This window comes from Pinus tabuliformis, chromosome J, assembly GCF_031772625.1.
Source record: "Pinus tabuliformis cultivar Carrire ecotype Pingquan chromosome J, CPIR1, whole genome shotgun sequence".
Lineage (NCBI taxonomy): Eukaryota > Viridiplantae > Streptophyta > Pinopsida > Pinales > Pinaceae > Pinus > Pinus tabuliformis.
This window is the reverse complement of record NC_142295.1, coordinates 8,209,983-8,226,190: the sequence shown is the minus strand read 5'-3', so window position 1 is coordinate 8,226,190 and position 16,208 is coordinate 8,209,983. Positions and strand designations below refer to the sequence as shown.

Here is a 16,208-nt window from a genome sequence, read left to right as displayed (position 1 = left end):
TTCGCTCAACCAGTAGCAACATACCAGCGAAGGGCAAAGGTCGAGATGCCTAAATTCGATGGAAACGAAAAAAACAATGTTGCATGGATAAATAAAGCAGAAGAATACTTTGAGATATATGACATCAATGACGATGACGAAAAGCTCAAGCATGCATCCATGAAAATGGAAGGAGAAGCATATAACTAGTATATGTGGTGGAAAAAGACAACACACGTCATTAGCTGGAGAAAATTTAAAGATGCATTCTTCAAAAGATTCCAAGGTGTAAAGGAAGAAGAATTCTTTTCAAAACTCATCAAATTACGACAAAAAGGAAGTGTGGATGAATACACTCAAGAATGGGAGACCTTAGTAACACGAGTACCTGGGTTATCAGAATCTCGTTTAATTCAGTCATACATCTCGGGACTCAAAACCCATTTACAAGCAGAACTTGAGATGCATGACATTACATCTATATAAGTAGCAAGACGAAAAGCAAAAACAGCCGAAAAGAAATCCGAACCAATATTTTGGTCAACAGCGGAAAAAGCTTATGCAAGACGAAGGATACCCCAATATGTGGACTCAAATAATACAAGATATGTTCCACCACATCATCGTGAAGATGAAAAATCTAATGTGGAAATGCAAAGGATAAAAGAGGGTAAATGTAAACGCTGTGGTGAGAAGTGGGACCCCAAACATAGATGTGCTAAAGGAAAAGAACCAAAGAACCTATATAATTGTGAAGCAACCAATGGTTCAAACAGTGAAGATTATGACATAGAAAACACAGAAGACGCCCCAGAATTCTCACCAGAATTAGATGATGGAAGTATTCCACAAGTGTCATTATCAGCTATGATAGGTATATCACAACCTCAGACTTTAAAGTTAAAAGGACACATAAAGAAGAACAACGTAGTGGTTCTCGTTGACTCTAGAAGCACACACAATTTTTTAGATGCAACCGTGGCAAAGAGACTCAATATCTTTTCATTTCCCTTACCAAACATGAAAGTGATGGTAGCTAATGGTAAGAAGATTGAAAAGGTAGGGAAATGCCATAAGGTCAATGCAGATTCAAGGCTTTAATCTAGAGTCTCCATTTTTCACAGTACCGTTAGGAGGAGTAGATGTAGTCTTAGGTATCCAATGGCTACGAACTTTAGGTACTTATGCCGCCAACCATCAAGTACAATTTATAAAATTCAAATGGGGAGGTCAGAAGTACAAACTACACGGATTCCAAGCACCAGAAAATCAAGTTGTATCATCATCTCAGATGATGAAACTAAGTCGAAAAGGAGCACCTGCTTATGTAGTACAATGTCACCAGTTAGAGATGTTATCTGCAAATATGACCAGAGAAGAGTCACCAGAGATACAAGATTTGATTCGGAAGCGTGAAAAAGTATTTCAAGACCTACCTATGAAGATGCCACCTAATAGGGAAATTGAGCATACAATAGAAGTCAAGGCAAGATCAGACCCTGTCAACAACAAGCCATACCGATATCCACATTACCAAAAAAACGGAACTTGAGAGATTAATCCAAGACCTTTTAAAGTGTGCGACCTTGATCATCTTGGAATATCTGATCAAGTGGAAGGACTTACCCGAAGAAGACGCTTTTTGGGAGAATGAATCATTCTTCAACAACATCAGTCGTTACTTATGCTTTGAGGAAAAAACATTCTTTCGAGAGGAAGACAGTGTTATGTAAAAAATTAGTTAACTTAGGTTTATTATTTAATTTTAATTTTAATTAGACGAAAGGGCACGATCATAAGATCATGCCCTTTCCCAAAGGGTATCCATGGCGGTATATAAGCCAGGCACCCGCAATTGTAATAGCATCATCTGTAATTTTCATCTTTTTAATAAATATTTATATATCTATTTCCGCGTATCAGAAGATTTTTGTTTCAGTTCCGGCTATTTATTTTCATATATATATATATATATAAGAATTAAGAATGGAGTTGTCTTTAGTGCGACTTTTTGGAGATTCCAGTGACGGAATCTGGTGGAAAAAATTGAGGTTAAATCTTGATTTGTATTATTTAAAATGGTTTTTTAACTGCATATTTGGATTCAACACCCTAAAAAACCGCTAGGACGCTTTGATTGTACAGAAACTAGTTATCAAACTTACGATTTCAATAAATTGCTGCCGGATTTTGACCGGAAAAACCCACCGGAAAAGCTTTCAAAAAGTCTCTTTAAAGACAACTCCATTAAGAATTCAATACTAATGATTAATAAACATAAAACATATATGAATAGCTTAATCATGATAAAATCAGAGGCAGAACATATTCTTTAGCTTCAAAACTTAAAAGAGTCTATATGTCCATAATATCAAATAAGTATAATCCCTAAATTAAATTCACAAAAGTAAAAACATAATCAAACTTCAAACATATAGTACAAAGTTAATATCTTTACACCTACAAGAATATACACTTTTACCGGTTTTCATTCCTGCGTATTAAGCCTCTACAATATTATCTCGACATACTTTCTCTGATTTACCAAATGTTACTTTGTCTGATCTATCAAATGTTTTTGTTTGTTAAATATCTCTAATTTCTATGCCCAAAAAGAAATTCGCAGTACCAAGATCCTTTATGTCAAATTTGGAGGACCATTTAGTTTTCACTTCCTAGATGATTTCTCTATCATTTTTAATCAACAAGATATCATTCACATATACAAGACCAAATAAATAAAATGATCACCAACTAATTTGAAATATACACAATAATCTGTTTTGTTCTTTGTGAAGCAAAGTCTCAATATATAAGTATCAAATTTTTTATACCACACCCTTGGTGATTGCTTTAATCCATATAGGGACTTTTTTAGCCTGCACACCAGTGATTTCTTTCCTTTAACAACAAAACCTTATAGCTGTTTTATGTCGATTTCTTCTTCTAGATTCCCATGTAGGGACACTATCTTCACATCCATTTGTTTTACTTCAAAATTTGTTGATTTAAATACCATATGATTTATTTTGCCCAACAATTATTTATACCCAAAAATTTATTTTATTACACAAATAAACTTTTGAACTGCTGAAAACAAAAACTCTGGTATTTCTTAACTTCAAAAATAAAATGTAGTGGAAAATTCGTAAGAAAATCGGCCACGAGAACAGAAATTTGACCCAAATTGTTTTTCCTTCACTTATGTTAAATCTGGAAAATATTGGGTTCCGACCCACATAAAATTACACAGAAACAACAACTGAAGGGGAACCTGTAACTCGGACCCGTGGAAATAATGGCTGCTCAGAAGCTCAGTTGTTGAACTAGAATCAGCCCCAAGACAAACTTGGCCTCCTTGGAGTGCTCTCAGCCCTCTCTCCTTGCTCATGGCTTCTATGGAAATCATACGGCCCAAAGCTGCTTGGAAGCAGAAGTAGGGAGCGACAATTTTCAGAAGCTTCTGGATCAGGAGCGAATTTTATATATTTTGATGCATATATGTCAGCAGAAGTCTGTAGAATGATAAATTAGTTATAAAAAGCATAAAATCATTGATTAAACGATATAACATCAATCCTCTAGTAGACATGGGATCATCAACATGAGCTACATAAACACCATCTGGCTTAGAGTCAAAGGACCCCTCTGCAACCTCAATGGTAGTAGTCACAGCAAAACTAGACATCAAAACTACAAATCATTGATCGACATAATCACTTATGAAACTCATCATTGATTCAACACTATTAGAAATGGGATCATCAACAAGAGCTACATAAACATCATCTAACTCAAAGTCCTCAAACTTGGATTGCTCAACCTTATAATAAGGTAGAAATTGAAAAAGTTTAACATGCCTAACCAATGATTTTGGTTTGAATGAAGAGTTCATTGCCTCAACGTTATAATATGGTAGAAAAATCTTAATGCATAACCAATTATTTTCCTTTGAGTGAAGGGTACATTTCAGTTAAGGCCATGATAGAGGAGTTCAACAAGCAATACTACCAACATCAATGAAGTTCAATCAGTAACACCAACATCAAGGTACTTAAAGGGCTTCATGTTCTTGATCAAATGCTAATCTCATATCCTCGAGCATGATAGAGTCAATTGGAAACATTGCAATCCTCTAAATCTTGAAATCTGAAAACAAAATAAACTTTATAAGAACCAATACTATTCAAGATGATGGTGTCAACCACGGGGGATGATTCACCATTTTTGGAGTAAAGAAGTAGAAAGATTAAAAAATAATAAAATAATAAAGCTACTTTTTCAACTCGTATTTTCAACTTATCTACCTAAGATTTTACCCAAATTTCAAGCAGGAGTAGTCATTGAATGCAAAATTTAATTCCTCATCCAAAAAGTACCCATGTTGCATACTTTCGATGGACCCTGCTACATGAAAAATGAGAAATCCATGAAAAAATGTGATTGTAATAACATTTTTCATGTATTTCTCATTTTTCGTGTAGCAGGGTCCATTGAAAGTATGAAACATGGGTACTCCTTGGATGAGGAATCAAATTATGCATCCAATGAGTGCTTCCACTCGAAATTTGAGTAAACTCATAGGAAGATGAGTTGAAAATACGAGTTGAAAAAGTAGTTTTTTTTTTTTTTTTTTTTTTTTTCCCGCTCTAAAATTTGATGATGTAATCTAATCTTATTTTATTATTTTCACTATTATTTTATAATTTCCATAGGAGGCCCATTTTAGACCTCAAAATCCACTAATGGGAGGGAACAAACTTTTTTCGGGAGGGGCGACTAGAAAGCGAATTATTTTTGGCAATAGCAAGCTCCTAAAATTCGCTCCCAAACGAGCGCTTTCAAGCGGAGCGTCCTTTGGGAGCGGATTCGAGGGGGTTGGGCAGTCACTCCCCACAGCCTTGACACGGCCTATGCACTTGTCAAATCAACCTAAGGAAATGACTCGTTCTTCACAACAAATCAACCCCTCAATGCGGTCCTTCTCTTCCTACTCGGCTTCCCTTGAATTTCTTCGGAAATCCCCCCAGTAATTCCTCCTCAATCTTCTTCAATCAACTAGAGCCTCTCGCCCTCCTCTTAAGAAAATTGCTCTCTCAATGTGCATAATGGTGTCTTCACCTCTCCATTAGATTCACTTTATCATTTCATTAAGCAAATAATCCCTACCCTAATCTCAATGGCTAGGATTAGATCCCAAGCCTCTCTTGAGAGCAATGGTTGAGATTAAATTAAGTCACTTAAATAATTTTATTATTTATTCTTAGAAATTTTGCTTAATAGTCCACAATAATTAATTACTCTAATTATTGTACTTTTCTTAAGGTTAACCTTAGGAAAGAAATAATAAAGTCACTTACTCCACCAAACAAGCATCTAAAGAGGCAATCAAACTTCTTTTGCATGATAAGACACCAAGCCAGTGTCGAAGACCTTTTGTAGGTATAAAACATCAACATCCCTCCTAGCAAGGACGAGATTCTTCCTAGCCCCAACTTGTACATGTAGAACATGAACTTCCCCTTCATTAGAGTCTTGGTAAGAATGTCTACTACCTACTACCCTATGGATATGTACTACAATCTCACAACACCTATTTGAATCTTGTCTTTGATGAAGTGATACTTGATCTCTATATGCTTAGACTTGTCATGAAACATAGAATTTTTAAAGAGCTGGATGCAACTCTAATTATCATAGTGAATCACCATGGGCCCCATCTCAAGACAAAATGACCATGAAAGCATCTTGTGAAGCCATGTGGCTTCACAACTCGCCAAACTCGTTTCCATGTACTTGGCCTCTATTAAGCTAAGTTCCACTAGGTGTTGCTTCTTGTTGAACCATGAGATCATAGTTGATTCGAAGTTGAAACAACATCCAAACGTATTATTCCTGTCCAATGCACTCCTAACCTAGTCTAAATCTATATAGCCCTGTAACTCCACTCCAACTCTGACATACCTCAATCCATACTCCACTGTACTTCTCAAGTACCTGAGCACATGCTTCGCTGCCACCCAATGAACGTTCCTCGGCTCCACAATGCACTGGCTAAGTGTATTTATAGCAAAATAGATATTTGGCCTAGTGTTGACCAGATTCATCAAAGAACCTATCAGTTTCCTATACAATGTGGGATCCAACCAACTCACCCTCAAAAGCGCTTAACTCTTCAAGTCAGTGATCATAGGTGTAAACAGAGGCCTGCAAACCTCCATCATGAATCTTCTTAGAATCTCCACTACATAGTTGCCTTGCCCAACGAAAATCTCTCCTACCTGTTGCCACCCTTCCACCCGCAAAAAAGTAATGCATCAAGTCAATGTCATGTTGGAAAATGTAAATAGGTTCAGTCTTCATTTAATGTATATGAGTCATCAACTAATGTACTTGTCAAAAGAATAAAGAAAAGAATTTTATTATTTTTATTGTGACTTATTAAAGCATGGGTTTCATTCTTGGGTCATCATGTTTTAGGTCAAAGTCCCCATTGAGGACTTCTAGGATTTATTCTAAGTCAATCAAGTCATTGTACTTTTAAAGAGAACCTTCTTGGGATTTTGAATCATGTAAAAATGTTAAGTGTTGAGTTAAATATGATTTATGTATATCCTCCATATCAAGTCGACCTAGAAGAAGATCAAATTGACCTAAGGACCCTAATTTGACTCACAAGAAGCCTATAAATACAAGCTAGTTGAAGTCATTTGGAGCATCACTCTCTCACAAGAAGTTCGATATCTCTTGTAGCTAGGAAAAGTGTGAAGTCTATTGTCGGGAAGCCGAAGGAAGTGTGAGTTTGGGAAAATCTAAGGAGAAAGGAAAAATCGAAATTTTGGTGCCTCTATCTTTGTCTCGTGTCCTGGATTGGGAGATCGAAGTCTTCCAAGTTTCTTGTTGCCGGAAGCTGCTAGTTGTTGGAAGTTGCAACCTAGTCGAAGTTGCTCAAAAGGGGTCGAAATTCTGGGACACTGACTTGGTGTGGAAGGAAGCTCTAGTCTTGGTCTAGGGTGAAGAAACACAAAGAATACTATTGAAAGAAAGAATTTCTTGACTGGGTTTTCCCCTCGACGGGGGTTTTGCCTTGGCATAGTGCCTATGTCTGGTGTCTATTGTTTTATGTGTCACTGCTTTGGTAATTGCTTGATGAACTAAAAGAAAGAAGATATAAAAATCATAATAATAAGAAACATCACAAGTAATCATCAAGAATAAGAAAATCTTGTTGCCTTTTTGATTTTCTGACATGTCCATCATTTCAAACTCAAAAGCAAGGTGCTCCTCGCGCATCTCTCTGATGTCAAGAAGAGATCAACAACACACACCACAAAGATAAGCGGCTCACCCTCAACAAGTACATAGTACAAGTTTGAGTTTGCCTTACTCTTAGTGAACCCCAAACTAAGAAGATATCCATGAATCCTGACATACCATGTGTGTGGAGCCTGCTTTAGCCCATAAAGGGACTTTCAATTTACATACATGGGACTCCCTCCCATGCACCTCAAAGCCCTAAGGCTGCTCAATATACACCTCTTCTTTAATTAGCCCATTGAGGAAGGCAATATCCTACACTCCATCTTTGAAGCAATGAAAATAGTTGCCCTAATAGATGCATGTATGACAATAGAAGCAAATGTCTCCTCATAGTCCTCTCTCTCCTTCTGGAAGAACCCTCTCACCAAAAACCTCACTTTGTGCTTCTCAAAGTTGTCATTTGTTGCATGCTTGATCTTGCAGATCCATCGAGAAGTGACCATTGAGTTCCCCTCAGACCTCGACACTATGTCCCACACATCATTCCTCGTGATGGAGCTATATTTTACAATGGTATTGTTGTAAAAATAACTAGGTTCGGTGTTCATAATCTTTATATGTATATCATTTGTATTTCATGTAATAAGAAGAAAAATAAAATTATTACTAGTCAAGCATGTTCTTCATGCTTCTAGGATTTGTTGAGTCAGATTTGAAATTGAGTCAAAGTCCATTTGGACTCTTTGTAAAGAAAAAGAAAGAATTTTTTTTGTTAAGTCAAAGAGAGTCAAATAGTCCTCCACAAGGCAAAGTCGACCCTCCAGATGGACAAGTCGACCTGCCCAAAGGATGTGACCCTTCATATAGACAGACAACTATATATTGGCATGTGTTCTCATTCATTTTGGCAAGTGAAACTTGTGGAAGTCTTGTGCAAGTCTTGATTATAGATCATTGCCTTCATTTCTCCTAGTATGGCCATGTTCTTCCTTTCTGCAACATCATTTTGCTAACGTTGTAAGGCACTGTGAGTTCCTTATTAATCCCTATCTCCTAAAAAAAATCTTGAAACTCATTAGAGGTATACTGAGTACTCACACCCATTATCAGATCTCAGTACCTTAATCTTCTTCCCAATCTGGTTCTCCACATGAACATTAAACTCTCGAAACTGAATGAAGACCTCACCCTTGGTCGTTAGGAAGTATATCGAACACTTATTGGAATAGTCATCTATGGATGTCGAAAAGTAGTTATCCCCTATGATTAATTCCATTGACATAGGACCACATATATTTGAATGAACCAAGTCCAACACTCCCTAGGATTTCGTCTCACTATGAGGAAAGCTTGTCTTGGCATGCTTTCCAAGCACACACCCTTTGCACACTCCCGCCTGTTCCACTCTAATCTCCAGAAAACTTGTAATCATCCTCTGTAATATAGGAAGAGCCATGTAGTGTAGGTGTCCCATCCTCTTGTGCCAAAACTCACTTTGGTTGTCACTATCATTTATAAGGGCATTAACTCACTAACCTCTCAACAAGTATAGGTTCTCGCTACTCCCTATGACTCATCTCATGCTAGGATCAACCCTTTTTGGCCTAACAACTACTTCACCACTTATGTAGCTAACCTCTAGTCCTTTGTCCTTCATCACTGAAACTAAAAGGAAATTCTTTTCCAACCTTAATATAAACATCACCTCCTTCACCTCCATGATACTTCCTGAGTCCATCTGACACTGTATCTTGCCAATGCTCTTGGGCCTCTACTGCATAATTGATGTTGTCACTGAGCTCCACTTGCAGATCTTTAAGCTCCTTGGGCATACTAGTGAAGATATCTCGAGATCCTATCATGTGACGAGATGCTCCACTATCCACAACCCTCATATAATGGTGCTAAAAAGACAAGATACTAGAGAAAATTCCTTCTCGAATTTGTTAGCCAACTCATCATCTATGTAGATGAAAATATTGTTATATTCCCCTAGCCTTTCTTTTTGTTTGGACATTGTCCGGCCTAATGACCAAACTTGCGACATGCAAAGCACTTGACTTTGCTCATGTCTTTTTCCTTGCCTTGTGAAGATCCTCTTCCACTCTAGTTTTGCTTGGCTTTATCCTTGCCCTTCTTTGCTTTCCCAACAAAAGCAAGATCCTCATCCCCACCTTCACTCCTATGTTGTCCACCAATTATTGAACTCTCCCAGATTTCTTTTGGATGAAGTCATCCCACAATTAGCTCCAATCAAGAAGCTAATGTCTAGCAAGGATCCCCTCCACAAAGGCGATCCATTGCTTAGTGCAACCCTTCAAAGCTACCTTCACTACAACTGAATCACTCACTTCTCCCATCGCTAATAGCTTATCACGAGCCTATAGGATCCTTGTGAGATATGAGGTCATGGTCATTGATTTGTTCATACCAATGTTGTTGAGCTTCTCTCTCATCACCATTTTCTTGTTTTCATTTGTGTGGAGAATCTACTAGGGCAGCTATTTGAACTTTTCTCCTTATCCTTAATAATTGCTTGTGAACTTCATTAGCTTCTTTTTGTTCTTTATTAGTTTCTCTTCGTCAAACAATTATTAAGAGCATAAAAATGAAAATCATAGAAGACAATGGACACAGAATCTAGGCTCCAAACCAGGCAAAACCCCTCCAAGGGAAAAACCCAAAAGAATCTCTTCTCTTCTTATGGAATCAATTCAAATGAGAAAACCAACACCCAAATACCAAAGTCAAAACCTCCTCCAAGCACCATCAACTCTCCAAGAATCACTCTCAAACAAGTCAAAGATTGATCGTCAATGAAAGTCAAATCTCTTCAAATTTGCTCCACTTCATAATTTTGGCCTTCTTACTTCAGATCTGTAATTTCGACTTCTTGTAGACAGCAGAAACCTTAGCCTTTAAGCTTCCCAAGAGATCCTTCCTCAAGTTGATTAAAGTCTTCAAAGTTAGCAAGAGTCAAACCTACAAACTACTCCAATCACAAATTCAACCCTCACTTCATGTCTGCAATCTCGTCCTGCAATTATTGCAAAAACCCTAGATATTTCGCACGTGTGGGCAGAATAAGGCTTACAAGTAAAATCTTTGTTTTCACCTCCTTGTTCTTCACTCTTATTTTCCTCCTTTTCTTACTTTTGAATCGAACTACAAAAGTGTGTCAAAATGAATCGAACTTCCTTCCTTTATATAGCCTTCTCATGAAGTTGAATAACCCATTACTAAGTTGACTTCTCCTTGGCAGGGTCGACTTGTGCTTGGAGGCTTATTTGACTTTCTAGACTCATAATTAATATATTTTACATGTTACAACTTGTCCAATAACGCCTTATACAATTGACAAGGACTCTCTTGACTCAAGAAAAATATTCTTTTGACTTGACAAACCCTAGGAGCATGAAATGAAAGCTTGACCTAGATGGCCAATAAAATGAAGCATGAAACCCATGCTTAAAAATAATATTTTCTTTCTTCTTTTTCTTGTAAGTTGTAACATAAGATATACATAATTACATGAGTACAATGACAATTATGAAAACCGAAACTAGTTACATTTTCCAACACTCCCTCTTAACTAGGGAGTTATTCATAATTGTACAACCGGTACAAAGATATTCTCAAACTGAAGAGTTCTCATACGAAGAGTTAGATTGATAAGCCATCTTTCAGCATCAACATCATAACCAACATTGTCAACATGGTAAGGCCTTAACTAACAAGCTCTTCTCATATCATAGCATAATGTTGGGAGGCTTTACGTGAGATACCACACAATCTCTCAAGATACATACCCCATCTGGATGTTCACTAGGTATGTCCTTTTAGGACTATTCTTATCTTGAATTCTCAATCCTCAAAGAATAGTGGTCCTCTTCGACCACTCCTATCTTAGATACATGTCCAATCCTCAAAGAGTGTGGACCAACAAGACTACTTCCTATCTTGGATTCTATATCCCTCAAAGAGTATTAATATTAGATGCTTATCCAATCCTTCCGTCCACCACTCTCCCATCATGGCCTTCACTTAGACGTACAGATGTTAGCCCTGGCCTACTACATGACACATAAAGAGGAGAATATGATATCTAACATCACTCCCTCACATCACTCCCTCTCAATCAAGGTGGAGATCCTCATTCGCTCTCAATTAGCGAATTGATCCTTGCTCCTCTTTCAATCATTTAAGGAGACTTCTTACTACCTCCCAAACATAAAGGAGATTCCTTACTTCCTTTTAATTGGGAAATCTTAATCACAAGCTCTTTAGCTTATCTTCATAAATGTATTCGCTACTAGTTCTTCATGGAGATCTTTAAGTAGTAGCTGCATTGCTCCTTCTTTCTTTGCATCTCATCATATTGGGCTTCTTTCTTCCTGGATGTTATGGAGCCATCTTCTTTTTATAGTCTTGTGCCAAGATTCCGATCATCAACGTTTCATATCACTTTCCATTAGTCATCATCAATAAAGGCATTATATTTATCCTTCCAGAGTGATCATCATGAACATCAGGCTATCTTTTTGTATAGCTACCTTTCGATTCCAAGATGATGTACACATCTTGACCATATAATTGAGTTCAAAAACCAACAGTTGAACTTGCCTCAACTGTCATCATGCATTTTTTGCAATATTCTTCCAAGTAACAAAACTTAAATTCCAACCAGATAACAAATACCTTATCATGATGGCCCTTTCATCAAAGTATGTTCTTACTTGAATCCTTTGAGATCAACATCCTTCCACATGATCCAAGAATCCTTCTCCATGTATTCACTTTTAATCGAAGGTGCCCATGGATCAAACTTAATTAGCAAGTTACAATATCTTTTTTTGAGTTGTCATTATTAACTCTCTTTCCTTTTTCCGGAGACCATACTTGATGTTGATCAATATCATTGTGTTCATGCCATGCTACTTTGTGGGAGAGTCTTGATCTTTTGTCATTCCAAAACATACCAAACTTCTACTTTCAAGCATTGAGTAACTGCATGGAAGACTTAACAAGCACTTTCTTATGACTAACTCTTTTTGCAAGATTCTTGTAGATATTAACCCTACCTTAAAGGAGCGTTATTTAAAAGCATGCATTCCTTTGCTTCCATACAACCATCTAGCCATACTTCCTTTGAACGAGCTTGCTTCCAACCTTATTGAAGATTAAGCTTTCCTTTAAGAGGAGAAAGACTTCAATTTTGGCTTTCAAACTGTCACTCGACCATTTTGCATGCCTTCATACTTCAAGACTATAGACTCCATACTAGATGGAATATGTACTAGTCTTAATGCTTCTTCCAAGAACCTTCCTAAATGATGGTTCTTTTTAGATCTTAATGAACCCTTTTTGCAAGATTACTACCTCTAACATTATGTTAGAAAATGCTTGGATGAACTATAATATGCAATATTATTATGGTCCCAATATTCTCATTCTTTTAAGCTAGATGATTCCTTTCAAAGCAACTTGATTATGTAGACTCTAATTCTTCTACTATCATATGCATCTTTCTTATGATGCCATGCTTTATAAAAATCAAGACTCTTCTCGAGAATGCAACAATGCATGCTACACTACTTTCTACTTAACAAAAGAAAGACAAATTAAATAATGAACATGTCAGAGATGAAGCTTCCTTTAATAGTAAAGATCCTTGGGATCTTCTCCTTTTGGCTTCTTCTCAAGTTCTCCCTTTTCCTCAGCTATGTGAGCTTCACTCCTTTCCTTCCTTTTGTTGTTCTTCTTGTTTGGACAATCCCTCTTAAAATGTCCATACTCATTGCATCCAAAGCATTGAATCTTGGACATATCTGGTTTTCTTTGGACTTTCCAAACTTCCCTTTCTTCGTCTTCTTGGATTTTCCAACAAAGCTTTGTGACTTCTCATTTGATTCGGTGTCATCCTTTTCCTTTATCCTAGTTTCTTCCAAGATACATTGAGCCCATAACTCATCAAAAGGAGTAGTATACTTTCTTGAGTAGACACTAGTTGCAAAATTGCTCCAATCAGGTGGCAAAGAATTTAATACACAAGTAGTCATTTCTGAATCGGAAACAACTTCCCCAAGCCCTTGCAATTGGTCCCTTATTTGTGAGATCTTCATAAGATAAGTGGCCATGTCTTCATCCTTTGACTTCCTTATTCTATAGTTGATTTCTCAAGGATGTCTTTTGACTCGATGTACCTACAGAGTACAATTTCACCAACTTATCATACATAGCTTTGGATGTCTCTAAATCAACAACACAAGGAAAAAGATGATCTTTTCTGGATTTAACAATGATCCTTTGTGCCCTCACTTCTCCCTTCTTGTATTTTGCTAACTCTTGAGTCTTCTCTTTGTCTGGTACAATAACTTCACCAAGAACATATTCCATGACTTCATTTTCTGTGAGTATCAATTCAATCCTCTTCTTCCATGCTAGGAAGTTTGTTGATCCAACGAGCTTGTTGCTTTCTTTGCGAAATGTAGCCATATGATCTATGGATTGAGACATAGAAGACAATATGATACTCACTTGTCAACCAAGATTCCTTCTTGATGATGTCTCCAATTATCTTGATGCTTTCAAGACCTTCATAGAGACTTCAAAGATTCCCTATAATGATGATTTCTAGGATTCCTTCAACAATAGTGTCTTCAAACAGCTTCAAAGAGTGGATGATGATCCCAAGATTCTTTGATGCTTCCTTTAAAGATGTCTTTCAATGAGCCTTCAAATTGATAGCTTTTCAAGAGGGATCAATATCCTTTTCAAGATAAAGCAACCTTCCTTTAAGATGATAGAGTGCACCCAAGAGCATTCAACAAGAGCTTATCCTTTCTTTCTTCAATGAGAGCTTGATCTTTCTTAACATGATGAGGTCTTCAACGAAATCTTGATGTAGTAATCTTCCTTCTAGGTCAATAGGTCTTCTTCTTCTTTCCTTGTTTCCATTTGCAAATGATTCCCTTTGACAAGCAATTTCTTCTTTTGTCAAAAACATGATCTTCAAGCAGCGTTCTCTTTCTTCACCTTTTCTTTGTTACCATGTTGGAGAATCTACTATGGCAATTATTTAAATTTTTCTCCTTATCCTTAATAATTGCTTGCAAACTTAATTAGCTTTTTTTTGTTCTTTAATAGTTTCTCTTCATCAAACAATTATCAAGAATATACACAATGAAAATCATAGAAGACAATGGACACAGAATATAGGCTCCAAGCCACGGAAAAACGCCTCCAAGGGGAAAACCCAGAAGAATCTCTTCTTTTCTTATAGAATCAGTTCAAATGAGAAAACCAAGACCCAAAGATCAAAGTCAAAACCTCCTCCAAGGACCAAGTTAGCCCTCCAAGAATCTCTCTTACAAGTCAAAGATTGACCAAGTCAACGAAAGTCAAATCTCTTCAAATTTGTTCCACTTCAAAATTTTGGCCTTCTTACTTCAAATCTACGATTTCGGCTTCTTATAGACAGTAGAAACCCTAGCCTTTAAGCTTCCCAAGAGATCCTTCCTCAAGCTGATTAAAATCTTCAAAGTCAATAAGAATCAAACCTACCAACTACTCCAATCACAGATTCGACCCTTACTTTAGGTCTGCAATCTCATCCTGCAACTTTCAGTCTTGCAATTATTGCAGAAACCCTAGATATTTCGCACGTGTGGGCAAAATAAGGCTTAGAAATCAAATCTTCCTTTCTTGCTTAGACTTCTTCTTGCCTCCTTGTTCTTTGCTCTTGTTTTCCTCCTTTTCTTACTTTTGAATTGAACTGCAAAAGTGTGTCAAAATGAATTGAGCTTCCTTCCTTTATATAGCTTTCTCATGAGGTCGAATAGCCCATTACTAGGTCAACTTCTCCTTGGCAGGGCCGCCTTATGCTTAGAGGCTTATTTGACTTTCTAGACTCATAATTAATATCCTTTACATGTTACAACTTGCCCAATAGGTTCTTCCAATTGACAAGGACCCTCTTGACTCAAGAAAAATATTATTTTGACTTGACAAACCCTAGGAGCATGAAATGCATGCTTGACCTAGATGACCAATAAAATGAAGCATGAAACCCATGCTTAAAAATAAAATTTTTCTTTCTTCTTTTTCTTGTAACATAAGATACACATAATTACATGAGTACAATGGCAATTATGAAAACCGAAACTAGTTACCTTTTCCAACACTCCCTCTTAACTAGGGAGCTATTCATAATTGTACAATCGGTACAAAGATATTCTCAAACGAAAGAGTTCTCATAAGAAGAGTTGGATTGATAAGCCATCTTTAAGCATCAACATCATAACCAACATTGTCAACATGAATACAATAACAATTATGAAGAGCGAAAATAGTTACATTTTCCAACAATTTGTACTCTCGTATAGACTAGCCAAGGTTGCCCACATTTTATTTGTTGTGTCTTTCCTTGTTATGAGAGGAATCACATGATCCCTCACACGATCGAAAGTAATTCCCCTTGCCTTCACATCCTTCAACTTGTGCTTATCGGTTGGACAAGGTATGTAGGACAAGGTTGGGCAAGGTCAGCTTAAGAACCATATCGAGGCCTATCAAATTTGGTGGATGGGGACTCCTAGATTCCCGATGTTTTAATATTGCTCTACTTGCCTTGTCCCTCTAGAGGCTTTTTTATAGTAGGGGCCTGTAGCGGAAAATTAAGTTCAACAAATATATTGCCCAGACCGATATGGAGGATTGGGTGGCTGCTGGGGCACCCCCCACAATTGGTGCTTCTATTATTTGGCGTAGTCTTAGGCGGGCAATCCCATGGCTATGCAACGATTTACGATGGATGGTTGGGGGTGGTCGAAAAATACTTGTCGCCCTGGATGTCATTAAAGGAATGAATGACTCCCATATACTTTCGGCTCCCATGATATATTTTCTAAACTCACGGGGGATTACATCGCTTGCTAATCTTTGGGAGAGGGCTTGTCTCCCCAACGTTG

General features: G+C 37.2%; 1 protein-coding gene across 8 annotated transcripts in view; it reads right to left on the bottom strand.

Annotated features, from left to right (window-relative positions):
- The window catches only part of LOC149225160 (protein-tyrosine sulfotransferase-like), a 250,002-nt gene that overhangs the window by 3,063 nt on the left and 230,731 nt on the right, over positions 1–16,208 (bottom strand). For 2 of the 8 annotated variants that reach the window (XR_016247643.1, XM_089376960.1), the window contains exon 11: positions 3,267–3,442. The exons of 3 other annotated variants lie outside the window; for them this stretch is intronic. Coding sequence is in view for 4 of the 5 variants with exons in the window: in XM_089376960.1 (XP_089233086.1) it covers positions 3,267–3,442 (176 nt within the window). In the remaining variant the exon portion in view is untranslated. Of the gene's footprint in view, positions 1–1,987; positions 3,495–16,208 lie in introns of those variants that run through there. 3 more of the 8 variants (XM_089376957.1, XM_089376958.1, XM_089376956.1) reach the window with 2 other exon arrangements.